At 40.1% G+C, this 18,921-nt stretch overlaps 1 protein-coding gene across 3 annotated transcripts in view; it reads right to left on the bottom strand.

Moving 5' to 3' along the window:
- ATG10 (autophagy related 10) overlaps nucleotides 1–18,921 on the bottom strand; it is a 125,539-nt gene that overhangs the window by 26,321 nt on the left and 80,297 nt on the right. For all 3 annotated transcript variants that reach the window (XR_010309112.1, XM_064176683.1, XM_064176684.1), the window contains exon 5: nucleotides 11,124–11,221. Coding sequence is in view for 2 of the 3 variants with exons in the window: in XM_064176683.1 (XP_064032753.1) it covers nucleotides 11,124–11,221 (98 nt within the window). In the remaining variant the exon portion in view is untranslated. The remainder of the gene's footprint in view (nucleotides 1–11,123; nucleotides 11,222–18,921) is intronic.

Genomic DNA, 18,921 nt, shown 5'->3' with positions numbered 1-18,921 from the left:
AATTGTTTTCATAACTGTGTACTGAACTGAATATTAATATACAGTGGTTGGGGGTGGCCAGAGTTCAAAATATTGAATTTAATAAATATATTTTTTTATATAAAGTAAATTTTTATATAAAATTTATCTTGCCCCAATTAATTTCTCTCCTCTGCCAAACAGGGGTAGGTACTGAGAATCCCCCTCAGCAACAAGCCCTCCCTGCATAAAACAAAGGAAAGTTATGAAAGTTTTTGCTGCCTTGTGACCACATGAGCTGCCTTTCAAAGGGAGTTGTGTCATAGCTGGAATCGACTTCTTTTGCACTGTGCAGTCAATGTTACTACTTATGTCAGAAACTGTCATTAAAACATTCTGTGAGGTGTAACATTCAGTAGCTAGTTTCACCCCAGTAGTGAATTGTTAGATATTATGGCAGAGAGAAGACAGAAGAGCATCCTTCCTCAGCCTACAAGGAGAAATGCCCAACTACAAAGGGAACATGATATTACAGCTTTTTCCACAGATCTCTGCTTGGGTAGCTCTGTGGCAGCAAAGCCACTGCTACCCAATGATCTGCAAATGCAAGGGTGTTGCACTGAAGGTACTTTCTATAGAAGCAGAAAATAATCAAAAGAATCAATACTACTACAGCGTAATTCATTCAATCAGTTGCACACCTCTATGGAAAACATTGCTGAGACTTCACTTCAGAGTACCTGATGAACTACAACAACAACAGTGTCAGGACTTGAGGATCTGTCCTGAAATACGCCACAGTAGTACTCTCCTACTCTCTCTTTGCATGAAAATTATCCATGAGGTCTCTGTGTCTACTCTATACCATTTAGTACTAGCTCACTCTTTGGTCTTTTTGTGAAATTAGCTGGGCTAAGTTTATGCCCGTAGTCTTACTGGGAAAAGCATAGTTAAACTGTAGGGCTGGCACAGATTATTAATTAATTCTTAGTTTTAAAATAAAGCCTACCTTCTATCTTGTACGATATTGCTTGTACAATACTTGTACAATACTTCCACAGAAGTTTGGCACACCTCAGAAAATTTCATTTGGAAAATAAATACCCTCAGCCCAGCTTTCCCATTCTTAAGATTTTTCCCTGCAAAACATCTTCCTAGCCTATACTGATGAGACTCTCTTTCATCAGAAAGTTGTGCTAATAATTTCCAAAACAATATTAGCAGGAGATCCATAGCAACTGTTGATATGACTCAAAATGATTTCAGAGCGATCACAGCAACCTTCTGTTAAGATACACTGTATACAGCCTCCCCCTACTTAGCAAAATCCCACAATATGGCAAGAAAGATTTGTATGTCTAAGAATAGCTACCTACACACACATTTTTCAAGATGACTGAGCCATAATGATTTAAATCCTCCCCACCACAGTTTCAGCAAGATGTGCCTCTACCACACCATATCAATGTGTTCTCTTCAGAGTTTGGTGTCTTTCTGCCTTTTTAAAATTACACCATTAACACCCCTAATATTTTATAAATAATACTTAGTGATTTTTCTGATAACCTTCTTATAAATTAAGTGATGTAAAGGACAGGATTACTGAAGTACTATAAAGAATATATCTTTACAGATTCTTAACTACGTACCAGAAAAGTGCAGTGCAACTCTGGATTAACATAGAAACACTGCCATTCTGTGTGGTTATTTGGGTAGTTTAGGTTTGGTTGACTACTTTTTATAGAGCACAATGGATATACAACACAAATTGTATTACAACTACCTGCTAAGTATCAAGTGACAGAACAAAGCCATCTCGTTCAGATGAAATTGAGGAATAAACACTGAAAAAAAAAACAAACCACAAAAAACAAACCAACCAAATAAACAAAAACGGACACAGAATTCCTTATCATTATTTTGAAATTTAAAATCAGTACTATGTTGGGCAGAGCTGCTAATTCATCCCTTTTTGTAGCAGACGTGCTACCGGTAGATGCAAACAGCTTTATTGACTGTAGATAAGGACTCCAAAAAAGGGGCAACAGTCTGCGCCTGATGATGCATGAGCAATGTAGAAGGAAACGAACAAAATCACCTTCAGTCCTCACTTCACTAGCATTGGTATCAACACTCCACACTTTTCTATTTTAAGTTATGTAAAGTGAGCCTTTAAGCTGAGAACCAAAGCACCACCAAATACAGACAGAACGATCTCCTGTATTTAAGAATTTATTCAAGGTTGTAGAACAGCAGAAACATACCAAAGAAGAAATAAACTCTGAAGGAAAGTGCAACTGCAGAGATCACCATTCCTAAGTTAGACCTTTAGATTTATCTTTTCTGCAGCACCATGAAGAGGCTCAGGAAAGAGAAGATTTTGAGAAGACACAGTGACAGAATAACACAATCAAAGCAACCACAGGAAATTTTCATTCTTAAGAATCCTGAAGGTTTTTGCTTCCCTATGAAAGCAGAATTCCAGACTGGCAGAAGTTCTGCACTAATAGAATCCTGAGGCTTAGATGTGCAGTGTCTCCACAAACTGCTGCATCTACAGTCACTATCAGAACACTTTGAATGTCTTTTTCTGGACAGACAGCAGAGCACTAAATGTAAAACGCTGATTTATTTGCTGGCAAACCCAGAATCAAGGTACCGTACATGAAACATGTCCTCTCCTGTGGCTGAGGGGGAGTGTCCTGCACACAGAGCTCTGAAGTGTTTGAACAGCTGTAGTTAAATAGGGTGGGAGTGATGTATGGACATGTGTTCTGTAACTTCACAGTCTTTCAGAGTGCTGACTCATCGATTTGGATTTCTGACTATTTCTGCAGTACCTTCAACTCCTCAAGCTTTCATTCTTGTTTTATTGGGCAGCTTTTCAACTGTTGAGCTTCCTGTAATAACACAAATTGATTTCTATCCTTGCATCTTTTACATTCCAACTTCACTAAGCATTGATTAAGCATTATCACACCTACTTGATTGTGTTTATGACTTTGTTTTCTCAGGGGAAGGTCAGGCTTTATGACAACATCACACTGTTAAGAACAAATTTTTTAGCGATAGTTGGCACTGACTGTGATCAAGTTTATCCATGAGTTTTTAAAACTCTCCTGCTAATTTGCTTCCACACAGGAGAAAATAATTAAGACGTGCACTTGCATAAGTGATAAGAATCAAAAATGGACTTGGGCATGTATGTTCAGAGGACTGTATCTAAAATTTGTAAGGTTATTATTCAGCTTCATCGTAGCCTTAGAAATGCCTATTTCTCACACTGTTGTCACTCCCCACAGGGAAGAAAACAATCACATTTCTGCTTTGGGGCATGTGCATAAGCCATCTCACTTTGCAACAGAGATTAGTTGATGGTTTATACTTTGATATGAGTCCCAGAGTATGTCTGTGACAGCAATGCCTACCAAAGTAGGTTCTGAACAAAACATACAAAAAAGAAAGACACACAGTGATACCCCCTTCTTTCTACAGGCAAGTAGAGAGCTCACCTGAGACACAAGAGACCTAGACCCACATATATTTTCTTCCTGGTTTAGAGTAAACCTCTTAACCTCCTAGGAGAGTAGTTCACCAATGACCTGCACAGTGTTCTGAGGTGGGAATGTTTTTCTGTGCTATGTTGAATTTGTTCTACTTTGTATACATTTTTACAGATGCCCATTAGGGTAAATAAGGATTAAAATGACTAGTGTCTTCACCCATTTTCCAATCCAGTAAATTTTCTACAGTTTTTAAACAATTTTCAGAAGGTGCCTGGGAAATAAAAGGGTCTCAGTTTATCTTTTAATAGGTGACTGTACACATCACCAATCTAGTACCAGTTCACAGTCTCAGGAGAAACCAATGACTCAACAACACAATAGTGTGGTCACTATTGTCCTGTTTGTGATAGAGGTAGTTAAAAAACTTTGGAGCCACATGAAAGGACATGAATTTATGCACTGCCAACAGCTATCCCATACTCACACTAATGAAAAAAGGTTTCAGTTGTGAACATAGAATCATAGAATCAACCAGGTTGGAAGAGACCTCCAAGATGATCCAGTCCAACCTAGCACCCAGCCCTATCCAGTCAACTAGACCATGGAACTAAGTGCCTCAGCCAGTCTTCTCTTGAACACCTCCAGGGAGTGGTCCACTGTCATTTCAGCAGCTTTCCACAGAAACCTTATAGCTGGAAAAAGAGTGAACATGGATCACTAGAAAAGCTAAGCATCTCTGATTATATATTTTTAATAGTTCAGTTATTATTTGAAAGTTTGGCCATAAGGCATACATAAAAACTTTCACAGCAGCTTTACTGCTGTATACGTAGAGCTTACATGGAAGTGTGTATGTACTATCTGCTGAAGCATTTATGCTCTTAAATCTTCAAGATTACAGGCCATAATTGTAAAAAACAGGTTTCTAAAAGTTGGAAGACAGTATCTGATTTCTGGTACTTATACCTGCTGCATTTCCAATCCACAGCATGGACCTAGCACTGCAAAGTCTGAAGATATAAGTTCTGGCTATAACCATACAGTCATCTTCTGCAGCTTCATTTTTCCCATTCATACTGGGAGAGGTTTCCAAAAGATAAAATTTAACATTTACCCTTTAGAGATTAGCTAAACTTTAGCTATCCTTCTTTTTAAATTCCTGGTTATTAAATCATGTACTACTGTGTGCTAAAATAATTATTGTTCACTTTAGTAATAATCGTAACCCTAGCAATAATAATTTTAAAATACAGAATAATATTTTTTTTAAAATATTTCTTCTTGTTTCATCTCTAGCCTCTACTCTCTGTTCTTTGGGTTTGAATCTTTTCCCTTTCCTTGTGTTTTTTCCTTTTCAAACTGCCTCACCACTGAGCATTTGACCATGGCACTTCTGGACTGATGCCAATTTAACTATGCCTCTGGTATATTATACCCAGAATATAATGTGGTGGCTCTGCTGTTCAGTCACACAAAGAACATTGTGTTTGAGCTGTTTTACACAATGCCACTATATATTTACCTAAAATTGTACTGGACTTTTCTGCTGACTATCACAGTAGATGTGACAGAAATACACATCCTTCTTGCTGCCATCCATTACTACAATGACACCACCATATTTTAGACTATTCTCTCCATTTACTGCAACTTTCTTTTAGTTGGATAACTCTGCTGTAGATTTTGGAGAATGTGTCTTGGTTTTTGTTTTCCTCTCTTGGACCCTTAGTGCTATTGCTTTATCTGTCCTCTTTGCAACGTCTCTCAGTTCAATGTATCTGGTTTTAATCCCATGTGGTTGTAGATCTGATAGGCCCAAAATAGGCTTATACATGTCCTGCCTTGCCTAGGCATGTTTTTCTGCTCCACCAGAGAGGCAAGCGCAGGAAATGAACACAAAGGAACCTGAAGCCACTGAGTCTAAGGACTCTGGCCTTCCTAGGGTCCTGTGGAAAGTGAGGCACACACACTTAGCTTGTGCCTGCCTTGTGCTTTTATCTCATCTGGGTAAAAGCGAGCCTGTAAGGTTTGGCTAACTGCCATCCTGATTGGCTCTTCTCTGTCCAAAGGGCAATTAATCTTGGCCCACATTGATAAAAGGAGATATGCAGGTGAACAATTTGCTTTTCTGCTGTGCTTTCTGCTGTGCTCTGCCATTGCCTGCTGCAACTGCCTGCTGCCTTATTGTCTGTCAGTAAACTGCACTGTCATGAGTTGCCAGGAGCAGACCCTGGATGCCTGCACATGATTGGCCAGTGTGACATCGTGCTGAGAATGCACATTTCACAACACCCTGCCTCTACACCTCAAAGTCCTGCTTAGAAGTCCTGGACATACATAGATCATCCAGAGGAGCCAGGAGACAAGGTCAGAGATCGCCTGCCTCTTTTCCCAGGAGCCTGGGAAGAATTAAGTCTCAACAGCCAACAAGACAAGAGTCCCATGAAAGCATTTGGGCACTGTTTGGATCTGCGGCTAGCCTCACGAGTTGGGTAATAATAATTTGTGGGTAAATGCTTAAAAGCCTCTTTGTAATTCTCCATTGCATTCTGCCATAAGCAGAAAGGCTCCTTGAGCCCATCTACTGGGCAAGTGGTACACTCACCACAAGTGGCATTACACCGCAGGAATCTTCTCTTCCAGTTCAATTAATATTTATATGTTTTGCTGGTTATTACTAGATCTAGATATTATCCATAGAAAGTTTCCATGACCATGTAAGAACTGAAATATTATTAAAATTAGTGGTCAAGGGTGGTGAGAGTTCTAAAAATCAAAATTAATAAACAATTTTAATTGTGGAAAAATATAATCTCGCATTAATTAATTTCCCCTTTGCAACACCCCACCAAGTCTTTTCCAAACATTTAGGTCTCTTATTTGCTCTTAACTCCGATATGTAGAACTAGCTTAACAAGTACTTTTGAAAACGAGTCAGGAAAAACAGCAGGGCAGGCATCCTGAGGAGCCATCCTGGTGTGCAGGATGCAGGGCTGCCATTCCCTCCTAGTTCAAGTTGAGAGACTGCTGAGGAAGGCTCTGTTTATCTGCAATTCAAGAAAGGCTACAGACTTGGAAAGCAGCTTCTGGAGTACATTTCTAGTATCTACTAATTCAAAAAGGCAGAGAGACATTCTTTTGTGCAGAGAACAATGACTAACAGAGGATATTCTCAAAAGCACTCATCAAGTTACAGGTAAACTGTTCAGGGAATGAGCATACCATGTCTGCAACTTCATTTCTGACTCTTTGTAGAAAGAAGCTAAAATCACAGTTGGCAGCCATTCTGAAATGTAACAGTAATCCATAAATACTCTTTAATTTTCCTGTCATTGCAGAATTAAGCTACTTCCAGCTCACACAGATATAACCAGGTGTGCTAAATTGATGTCATTATAAGCCATCAGGAAATACCCAGAGAGACCTGTAGCAACATTTAGAAGTTTTGTTAAACAGCTGTGTGTTATAATTGATTTGTATTATTTAAAACAGCTAATGGAAGTTATCGCCGGATGTAGAGCAGGGATGACTGAAGACTCCAGGGAGATTTAACTTAGAAGCAAGCCAATCACAGGAACTTCATTTGAGCATTTAAAAATTATTACTAGAGGAAGTGCAATTAAATCATCACCATTTATCAATTATCATTATGAAACACTATGCAACCTTATCATATTAATTTATGAGACGGTCACTAGTTGAATTCTGCTTTTTGCAATAAAAATAATCTAGTCAGAAAAAATATCTGCAGACACTCTCTCTGAAAATGGGTGTGGCTTTCCACCACCCCAAAAAAAAAAAAAAAAAGGTTACAATTTTACCCAAAATTTGCGTTTTTTAATGTAACTGCCAAAAACCTGAATTCTTTGGAACTTTGGCAATGTCTTATTTCCTGATCTGATCTATTTTATCACAGAGAGCACAACAAAATTACAGTTGTATCAAAAACCTTTGCAAGCACACCACTCACATTTCATAAAATGCAAACAATGTAAGTCTCAAATGTTTAGTGTAAGATCCTGGATTTGGGAGGGAAAAAAAAGGCAGCATGACTTTCTTTTCCTAATCTACTAACTATTGAATCAAAGCACAAAATCAGCCCTAGATAAAAGCTAAAAAACGTTGTGCATGGACAATGCTAAGCTCAATTTTTCTTCCCAATGGTGGACTGCCTGTAGAATTTAAAATTTGTATCTGTTTTGGAGCAAAATCCTACACCTTTTCTTTCTATCATTCATGTGTACTGAGAGTTCAAGCCTGATCTGTTGAGTTTGTCCAGTGAATTGCATTAGACGATCTGTGTCCCTGCAGGCAAAGCCTAACCCACATAACAAAATGGGTCAGCAGAAAAGCAGGAAGGAAAGAGAAAACTCTGTACTTCAATTCAAAAGCTTGATTCATTTAAGGAGGAAAAATACTCTTTTTCTTGTAGATCTAACTCTTGATCTAAGACTTTCAGGCTAGTGCTTACTGCATGTTTTTATAATATTTTGTAATTCCTTTGAGAATTCTTTGATTTTTACTGCACTTTTATATTTGGGCTGGCATATGCATCTCTCATTTTACAGAGAGAACGTTTATTGCACCAGTGGTTGTTGGCACTCAAAATAAGACAGAGTTGACAGTGCTAATTGTACTGGTGCTTTCCTCTGCTCCAGAGAGGTACACTTTCATTAACCGTGTATTCCTTTTTCCTCTTATCAGTTGACTGAATGACCATAAGTAAATGCACCCTCACTGCCTGGTGCCTTTCTCCTTTCATCTAAAATTAAAACTGCAGCCCTCTCAAAACAGCTTTCCCAGGAGTTCTCTCTCACACATGTGGGAAGGTACATTTCCAATTCAGGAGCACAGCTGGGGCCTTTGGACCTAGTTCAATACTAATGTAAGGAGACTAACTGCACTGACATTGGTGGAATTCAACAGCCTTGAGCCACAGGTGCTTGGTCTTCAGGGAGAAGGTGTACATGTAAATGCTTAAGACAAAAAAGTAAAGTAATTCCAAATTATGTGGTGGGATTTCAGGGGGACGCTAACTTCCTTGGCTTCTGCTAGATGCCAGCAGTTCCAGAATTGTTTTGTCGGCCTGAAGTACAGTCTACATTACTCTAGAATAAATAGTTTGTTAAGTTAGTTTGTCATCTCCTTATTTCATGAAAAGTCTCTTTACTGTATTTTGCTGCTAAAGTTTGACCAATTTATTGAAAAATGTTTCTTCTTACATCTTAGTTTGCGTTTGCCACTGGAATCAGATTGGCTGAACCAGCTCTGAAAAGGTGTCACAAACACAAGTTCAACACTGCACACATTTTACCATTTAGAAAACCTCTCTCTGCAAGCCTGTGTGTGTATGTATCTCACACACATCCATAGTTACTGGATGCAGAACAGTTTCATTTTACTGTTCTAGAAGAAGAAAAAAAATAACCTCTGGATGGAAGTAACCTGGTTTTCCTCCTGTCTTTCACCGCTCTGATTTTACACATTCCAAACATATTGTTATGCTTTATTCTCAGGAGTAGTTCATTATTATTTATTACCAATAAAGAGCTCTAGATTCCTGCAGTGCTTTGCAGATGAATAGAAAGAGACTGTGATCTCTACAGAAGAGCCTGAACCCATGTATAATGTGACCACAGAGAAGGCACACCACCTCTGGAGTGCACTTAGCAGATTCTCCTGTACCTTTTGGAGGTGGGAATATAAAACAATCCACAAGGCAGAAGAGCTCAGCTGGGAAATACCAGGGATGTTTGCCCTAAAGATACCTAGCACTGGTGTCTGCCTACTAGGAACGCAAGAAGTTGGATGCAATGAAGGCAAACTGTGGTAGTTTGGGAGTTTCCCACCCCATCACAAATTCACCAGACTAACTCAGCCAGATGGAATTTAAGGAATGAAGCTATATTTACAGCATGGCACAATGTACAAGCATATATACACAATTATACAGATATTTACAACTACATACAACTATATACAAGTTAAAGGTAATACAGAAGTACAAAACCTCCCCCTCCCAGGAGGGGTTTCAAACCAACTACCCTCCTTCTTTTGCCCATCCCCACCCTTATGTTAGAAGCCTTACATGCAGGAGTGAGATTGCCAGTTACAGAGTTAGATGCAGAATAATTAGTTTGAGTTATACAGACCCAGGCAAAGGAATTAGTGAAGCAAATGGCAGGCAGATAGAGACTGACTGACTTTGTTTATGTTTCTCAGTTTTATATCTCCCAGCAGAACAAATGAGTGATCTGGATATCGCTATTATTTTCTTTTCACAGCCAATGATCTAATTTCTCTCACTAAAATATTCCAATTAGCCTCAAACCAGAACCCTCTGCCTCTGTATGCAGAAACAGACATGATTTACTTACAGATATGAAACTTCAGCTATAAATCATAAAACTTTCCTGAAAAATATGACATGCAGCACTTTCTTGTGAAGAAAATCAGTTATCTGCTAACATATTTTACATTATTTTATTAAAATCTATTTTTCTCATCTTCATTCTGCAGTAGCCAAGTCAGGTAATAAATAATTTGTGTAAAAGTGTGTAGTAGGAGAATCTGCAAACTCACAACTGGAATTCAGACACGCACAGAAAAGTCAGTGCTTCTTAGGTTCTCAAGGAGCTATTATAATATAAATAACAGTCTGTGGCAGCAAAAACATGAATGATGCTTGTGTTCCCATGACTGAGTACCACCTATAAACAACCATCCTGTAATTAAATTTTATTAGCTGAATTAAGTAAACACCTGTAGAACTCAGTTGAGGTTACATTCCTCTTGCGTCAGCTGCTGTGTTAAGAGACCTGTGTACCTGGAAACAGCTACAATCAAAATGTCAAATAAGGAAGCGAAAGGCAAAGAACACACGTTAGTATCTTTGTCTGATGGTAAAAAATTCACACCCAGAGAGCCTCTGCTCTTCATCCAAACTTGCACTAGAGGCCTAGAGACAGCAAACAGAGTAATCAACGCAGCTCTGAACTGTACCTCACTTTTCCTTAAACATGTGTGACCATTTTCAAGACAGCCATCATCACAAGTCTGAGAATGGCTGCTGAAATGATCTGGTGACTTTAAAACCACTTTAAATAAAAGTGGTTTGAATAGCTCTAGAAAGCAACAGCAGTATCACAATTTACTAATCTGCTTCCTCTTGTAAAACACAGCATTCATTAACTCCTGATTTTAAGGACAATAGTTGGCTGTAACTTATTTGATTGAGAGACCAATTTTCTCTCCTTGAATCCTACAGATTGCAAGACTGAAAATTACACAGTCTTTTTTGGTAATTTGATTTACAGACTACCTGTGAAATGTTACACCGATATATTTCACTTAAGCAAGTCTACTTTTGTATTTATCCAAATCCATGATACGGATTTGGATTTGGAATTGCCTGAAGTTTTCAGGACTGGCTTTGGAAAAGTATTTTAAATGAGAGATACTATCACACCAAGCCTTTTATAGTGAACACCAATACATCCTTCCAAATCTGAGACTCAAACTATCCTAGGTAACTGGCTCAGCACCACCTCAGTCAAGACTTTCGTATATTTCACTTGTGTCCTGGAGAGGAATAAGGCCATTGAAGATTCAGGCATATATTGCATTCATCAATTTTGTACTGGACCAGTGGTTTCTCACCTGCTGTGTAATAGTGTCCCATGGCCCCTCCAGCAGACGAGCCTGGTAGCATGCATGAACACTCTTCCATATTTCATCCAGAGTTAAAGGTCTTCCATCTGGAGGGGAGGGGGAAGGGAGGGAAACAATCACCCACAGTCAAAGTTCTTAAGCATGTTGTATATTTAATACAGAATGGCAAAACTAAATCTGAAAATGCTGATGGAAAAAATAACAGCAAAACATGACTCCAAAGCAACATTACTGAAATCCTGACTGAAGGTGTATATAAAATCACCCTAAATTCCCAGCTCAGCATTCTTCTCTGTCACCCAAACATACTGTTCTGGTTGTAAGGTGTGAAGTTAAACTAATTTTGTAAACAGCCATCAGGTGAGGCAAATTTAAAACAAAACAACCAGGAGCAGTTATCTCGTGTAAATACATGCAAATAATAGCAACAGAGGGGAGAAAAATCTAAGGAACAAAATGGTGCAGATAAATACTTGCTGCATTCAGGAAACTTAAATGCCCCTATTTTCTTTCTCAGATGCATTTATGTTGCATTGTTGCATCAGGTTTTTCAGTTGTGATATTAGAATTATGCCCAGATATTAGTGTTGTACACTTGGGAAACAAGCCTGTCGATTTTTCCTAAGTATTTGGGTTTGGCAAACAACAATAGAGTATTTTGATATACTCTCAGTAAGCAGCCTCTTCTTGGCATTTATGAGGTGTCAGAAACCATTACTCTGTGATAAACAGTTTTATTCTACTGACATTTTCATGTCTGTAAAATGAACAAGATTTATTCACCCAATTAACATTTGAATGCCATGTTTAGATATAAGTTAAACCAGCTGCCTGCCTACAGCCTCTGGTTTTTTCCTTGTTTTCTGCACGTTTTTATTAAAAAAATCCAAGTTTTTAATTTACATATGCACTATACAGCAGAAGCATGTGGCAAGTATAGTACCTGAGAGGGTAAGAGCATATTCACTAGCTAAACTGCCATCCTCAGAAACATGAGACTTGTTAGACTGTCTTGCCTTCTGTCTTACGATGGCAGATACCAGAGCTCTGCCAGAGATGGTCTAACAATTCCTAAGAAATTTGTTGCCAGAGCATAAATTAACTTTAGAAGGAGGTACTTACGTTCAGATTGTCTTTGTGTGTGTAATACAAGATGCTATGCATACTTGGAATTTTGTTTCTATTCGGGTTTCAAAGAGAAACCAGAGAACATCCAAGATCACAGAACTGTCATCATAGAATGGCTTAGGCTGGGAGAGACCTCAGAGATCATCTACTCCAATCTCCCTGCCACAGTGCTGTTTAACATCTTTGTCAGCGACATGGATGCTGAGTGCCTCAGCAATTACGCTGCTGACACCAAGCTGTGTGGAGTGGTGGACTCACTTGAGGGAAGGGATAGCATCCACAAGGATCTTGACAGGCTTCAGAAGTGGGCCAGTGACAACTGCATGAAGGTCAACAAGTCCAAGCACAAGGTTCAATCCCAAGCACAAGTGCAGGCTGGGTGAGGAGTGGGTTGAGAGTAGCCCTCAAGAAAAATACTTGGGGATGTTGATGGAAGAGAAGAACAACATGAGCTGGCAGTTTGCTTGTGCAGCCCAGAAGGCAAATTGTATCCTGGGCTGCATCAAGAGGAGCATGGCCAGTAGATCATAAGAGGTGACTCTCCCCCTTTTCTCTGCTCAGGTGACACATCACACATTCACTAATGCAAAATTCAATCTGCCGCTCCAGAACTTGTCCTGCACACTTTGCATTGTGATTTTTTCACAGTAACTCTTGAGCAAGTTCTGACTGTACACATGGAATGCATTACTCTAACAGTTAATCTCACTTATAGAAGAAATCAAATATTAGTGAAGCATTAATCAAATTACAGTTAAAATGAGTTTTGTCTTTACCTCATGGTTTTATTTCTTTACATACCAGGAGCAGTGTATCTTCCATTTTATTTCAGTACAGAATCATTTTAAATTCAGTGGAAAATACAGATGCATCCATATTGAAAATTGCACTTCGCATCAGAGTGAGATCACAGACAGTAAAATATTTCAATAGTTAACACAGAGTAACTGCAATGTTTCACATAGGAACAAAATTCATCTGGGCATTCTGATTATGCACTCTGGATCTTCTGGCCACGCATCTTTTGATGCAGCCCAGGATGTGATGTGCCTTCTGCGCTGCAAGCACACACTGTCTGCTCATGTCCAGCTTCTCATCCACCAGCACCCACTTACACACTGAAATATGCTTGGTATAAATTTCCCTACAATTTCTGCACAATTTTAACATGTTTCACTAAGCTTTAAATGACTTTGAATTAAGTGTGCTTTTTAAACTTAGTAAGCTTACATATGTGCTCCTAAATACCATGCCCCTGTAAATTCTTACTTTACTGACTGGCTTAGTTTTCTACAAGAGAGGCCAGATGCAGCTGGACAAAGTAAATGATCAATACTGAAGTTCAGCTACATAGCTGGGAACTGCAAGACCCTTGCCAAAGGAGATGGGCTGGATGGGTGATTTCCCTATCCTCTTTGGTGAGATGAAGTCCTGAAAGTTTGGCTTTTTCTCTCTCAACTTAAAAACCAAACCAAATACCAGATGCTCAGCCAAGAACTTAAAATGTCTGACAGAAGGACTTTGTGTTAGAAAGCTTCTGAGGAAGAAGAAGATTTTGGAGTTTCTGCAGTTTTACTTTTGCTCCTGTTTCAGTGTTAGGTTAGTGTGGATGATCAAACTCATTTCAGGTAAAATGTGGCTGAAGTTTTTTTAATATTTTCAAACTCCTTGGTTTGTGTGAATCTGGTCAAGTGAATCCATTTCATTTGCAAGCTCCCAGATTTACACAAGACATGCATCTGTATTCTCTGGGCACTTTTAGACCCCTTTATCCAAGGCTGCCAGCATTCACATATTTAGCAGCCCTGTTACACATTCTTGCAACCCACTGAGACCTCAAATATCCAGCTGGGCTGACGAAGGAGTCTGTAATTGTTGCTGCTAGCAACAAGGGGCCACTGTGGCACCTGCTGAGCCAAGCAGCCTCTCTGTTTCTTTTCTGTATTTCCTGTAATGGAGCTGAACTCAAAAGTTCCACCAGAAAATGAAGGCAACAACATCATTGAGCCAAGAGAAGTGGTAGGAAAGGAAAGTAGAGGCTTCATGCTCACCCAATCATATGTTTACTCACCATTCACCCACAACGACATAGCTGCTGTGGTGCCTGCAGCTTGTCCCATCTAGCTGGGAGCAGGTGTACAGACAGAAGTAAAAGTCTGTGGTTATACCTACATTTTGTGCCATTTAGTTCATTAAATAATTACAGAGAGTGACAGGAAATGTATGCCACATAGCAATAGCTGCTCGTGGGTCATGTCAGATTTACTGTACCTTCGTCTGAAGCTCCATGCCCACGATGCCATAATGGCATGTGACACAGCTCATCAGTATTAAACCAACCTATGCAAAATGCAGACAGTGAAACAATGAACTTGACATCTACCCAATAAGAAAGTACAGAAGAACCCAGACAGTAACCAGCCAATATTTTAGTTGAGAGAAAAGGAGATAAAGGATAGGAATCAAGAACTCTTAACTAAGGGGTTCTGTCTCTACCATTACTTAACCACAGGCTCAAATCCAGGCAGGTCAGAATAACGACAGCCTTTCTATCACAAACTCAGGTTTTTATTATTTAAACTATCTGGACTATTAAAAGTTTTCCTGAGAAAAGCTTCTCAATGGTCCACTCGGAGTTAACCAACGTGAGTCACTGCAAACAAGAAATGGTTAAAAAGCAGATGGTTGAGTGCCCCCTCACAGCAGCAAGGTGCACTATTAAGACCACAGAGGAGTTGCAGCTCCCAGCTGACTTGGCACCTTAACTTCTGCAGAAGGCAGGCATTCCTCAGGCTCACAAATTTCACATACATTTTAAAAGAAAAAATTGAGGCTTCCCAAGTTGCTGTATTCTGCTTTCTTGATCTTTATTCAGGGCTTTTAACAATTTCTAGTTGATTGGTTAGGGCTGGGTGATAGGTTGGACTGGATGATCTTGGAGGTCTCTTCCAACCTGGTTGATTCTATGATTCTATGATTCTATGATTCTTAGATTTCAAAGTAAAGGTGATTTGACACTTTTGGTGAAATGGTGTACAAATTGTTTTAAGACTTCATTCTGGCATACTGTCCAACAAAACACTCTTAAGAAACCATTGCCACAAAAGAAAAAAAACCCACAATACTCCTACAGCTCGAATAATAACTGAATATACAAGTTATTTGCTTCTATTTACGCTCAAAGCCACAAATAAAACCAATTCAAACAGGTAGGTCATGGTCTTAAAAGCCACATTTCTGAGAAAGGACATACTGGTTACATGCTAGTGAGTTCAAGCAGTAAGCCTACATTCTGGAAAGTGCCCAGTCAGGCAGACTGAGTATGGTAATGAACACAGAAAGTCATGCCTTCAGGGCTGGCAGGGTTATGTTACCTTACAAGCTTGCTCTCTCTAACCACTGACCAGTGGGGATTTTACTGGCATGGGTCTATCTCTACGTCAGAGAGCTAGTCATGTTCTGAGCAGGTTAACTTGAAAATCTCATTCCTTCTCTCTTTTCCAGAGGAGTTGGGCTCTAGTCCTTTTTGACTCCTGCTAATTCTGCTCTTTCTTTTCAGTCCTTAGCCAACATACATGATTCTTCCTCTACCTCTATAGGAAAAATAAACCAAGCCATTATTTCTGTAAGAGGCAGAGTGGCTCCTGAATGAGTCCAGTGTCCACCTTTCATAATGTTGATGCTATGGCACTGTAAGTACAGGAGGTTTTTGAAAACATGACTTCAGATGATGACAGTTCAGGAAAAGACCAAAGTTCCTTGACATCTTAAAGACAAAGAAAAGGGAAAAATGCTCTGCTGATTAAAGAAAGCTTACTGGACCTAGCCCAGCCCATCTGGCTGATACTAGTATTGAAGGGGAAGGCTAATTGCCTATACCATCTGTCTCTAAAAGGGCTAATTGCTGACATCAGATATCAGCAGGGGTTCATGCGTTTCTTCAACTACCTATGTGGTAATCTCACAGCCAGAGAAAGAAAAAAGGGCTCCAATTTCTAAAAGGTATGGCATGTAACACACTAATTTTCAGAAATGACACCTAGCTCTCTCAGACTTTGAGATACTGAAGACCACTGCTTTGAGGTTGTGATACAGATGAGGTTTTCAGTCAGTCTGAATTAAGGAATATACAGCACAAAGGAAATATGAGGTAGTGAAAAATATTTCTTACATACATATGGAGCCTAAAAATATCTTTCTGTATCCTAGAATGTTCCCAAACATCTTTCCAGATGACAGTCATCACACTTAATTATTATTTTCTGCTGAAGTTTTTGTCCTAGCACAGAACACAATCTTCCCTGTAAATCTATCCCCAGAGACTACCAAAAGGTGTAGATGTCTCTCAAAATGTTTTAGTTCTGTTGCAATTAAAATTTCAAACTTTACCTTCCACTGCTTTACATATCAAACTTTTGTCTCACCAAAAAAAAAAAAAAAGTCTGAAGCTCAATTCCAGAAAATAAGTTATTTCATTCAATTTAGGAAGCAGTAAATGTAAGGAGTCAATGCAACTTTTGCCCTGCTCCAGGAAGAACTGACCTGTGATATTTGAGCACTATTGCTAGCTGAGAAGAGTGAAATCTGGATGTCATCAGTGCCACAAACTCCTGAGATGCTAACCACATGGAAGATGACAGGAAAATCTCCCCAGCAACTCTTCTGAAAGCCTTCTTCCTGAAAGGGACTGCAAGAGTCCAAGTCAATGAAAACCAGACTCAGATACTGATGGGAGAAAGGCAGGATTTGATTTCTCTAGAAAAGTTTTTTAAGAGTCCATTTGGAAGACACCTTTCCCTAAGAAGGTCTTTGCTCAGAAGATTGTGGGGCTGATCAATAAGGCCTTAGTCTACAGGTGAAGCAGGAGTTGGATAACAATATCAGGGTTGTCTGTGACAAACTAAGAACTCAGGGTTGAGAGGGATGAGGTGGTACTGAAGGGCCTTCAACCTGCTGTCCTGACGCATGCCAGAGACGCTGCAGCACAGTTAAAATGTTAGGCTGATGGGCAAGTGGCTCCTGAGGTAGCAGAAGCCATCAGTGGAACACCTTAGGGGAATTTATGGGTATTTCTCCAAGAAGGTGACATGGCCAACAGCTCAGATGACATGCTCCTACAGGATTTACATGATGCCAGGTCTGCTGGCGGCAGATGGGGTGCACCTCCCTCAAAGGAGGAGAAGGTTTTTATCACAGGAGTTGGCTGGGCTCATTAATCAGCTTTACACTAGATTCAAAGGGTGAAAGAGGAAAAGCCAGACTTGCTAGAAACAAGCCTGGGATGTTTGTGGGGCAGTGTGCCAGCTCCACAGCTGTCTCAGAGGAGATAGGGGACAATGACCCATACAATGGGGAAGATGCAAAGGTCATCAATGAGCTAGGACTCATAGTAGAACCTGGGAATGATCAAGTAGATGGAAAGAGAAAGAGGGATAATGATATCATCAAGCCTTCATGTGGTAAGCTGAGGGACAACACACCAGGGTTAGAGAGCTGAGGGGCCCTGCAGCATGCTGGGGACACACCAGCACAGTCAAAGTTTCACAGGGTATCCCACCTTGCCAGAGTACAATCATCATGCTCAGCTCACTCCCTGAAATGCCTGTACACCAATGCATGCAGCACAGTGAATAAATAGGAGGAGTCAGAAATCCATGTGTGGTCACAGGGTTATGGTCTGGTGGCAATTAGAGAGACATGGTGGGACAGCTCACATGACTGGAATGTGGTCATGGATGGCTATGTCCTTTTTAGGAAAGACAGGTTAACAAAGCAAGGTGGAGATGCTCTTTGTGTGAAGGAGCAACTAGAATGTCTTGAGCTCTGTCCAGGGGCGGATGAGGGGTGAGTTGGTAGCCAGAGGGTGAGAATTAAGGGACAGGCTAGCATGGGCAACAGAGTCATGGGTGGTTATTACAGACCACCTGAACAGGACAAGGAAGTCAATGAGGCCTTCTACAGGCAGCTGACAGCAGTCTTGCAATCACACACCCTGGTTCTCATGGGTGATTTTAACTGCCCAGATATTTGCTGGAAGGGCTACTCAGCCAGTCAGAGTCCAGGAGGTTCCTCCAGTGCACTGATGATAATTTCTTGAGGCAAGTGGTGGGTGAGCCAACTAGGAGAGAAGTGCTACTGGATTCGATATTAACGAGGAGGGTCTGGTTGAAGCAGCGAAGGTTGAGAGCAGCCTTGGCTGTAGCAGTCATGAGATGGTGGAGTTCAGGATCTTGTGTGGCAGGAACAGAATATGAAGCAGGATCACAATCTTGAACTTCTGCAGGGCAAACTTTGGCCTTTTCAAGCCATTGCTAGGGGAAATCTCATGGGACAGGGTACTAGAAGGCAAAGGAGCCCATAAAAGTTGATTAATATTCAAGGACCACTTATTCCAAACTCAAGATCAGTAGGAAATTGAGAAAGGGAGCCAGGAGACCTGCATGGTTAAGTAGGGAACTGCTGAGCAAACTCAAGTGGAAGAAGGGTCTGCAGATCATGGAAGGAGGGGCTGGCCACTTGGAAGGAGTATAAAACTATTGTTAGAGGATACAGGAAGGCAACAAGGAAAGCGAAGGCCTCCTTCGAATTCAACCTTGCAAGGGAGATCAAGGACAACAGAAAGGGCTTCTTCAAATACACTGCAGGGAAAACTAACACT

Source organism: Pogoniulus pusillus, chromosome Z (genome assembly GCF_015220805.1).
Source record: "Pogoniulus pusillus isolate bPogPus1 chromosome Z, bPogPus1.pri, whole genome shotgun sequence".
Lineage (NCBI taxonomy): Eukaryota > Metazoa > Chordata > Aves > Piciformes > Lybiidae > Pogoniulus > Pogoniulus pusillus.
The sequence above is the reverse complement of the archived record's forward strand: the minus strand, read 5'-3'. Positions and strand labels throughout refer to the sequence as shown.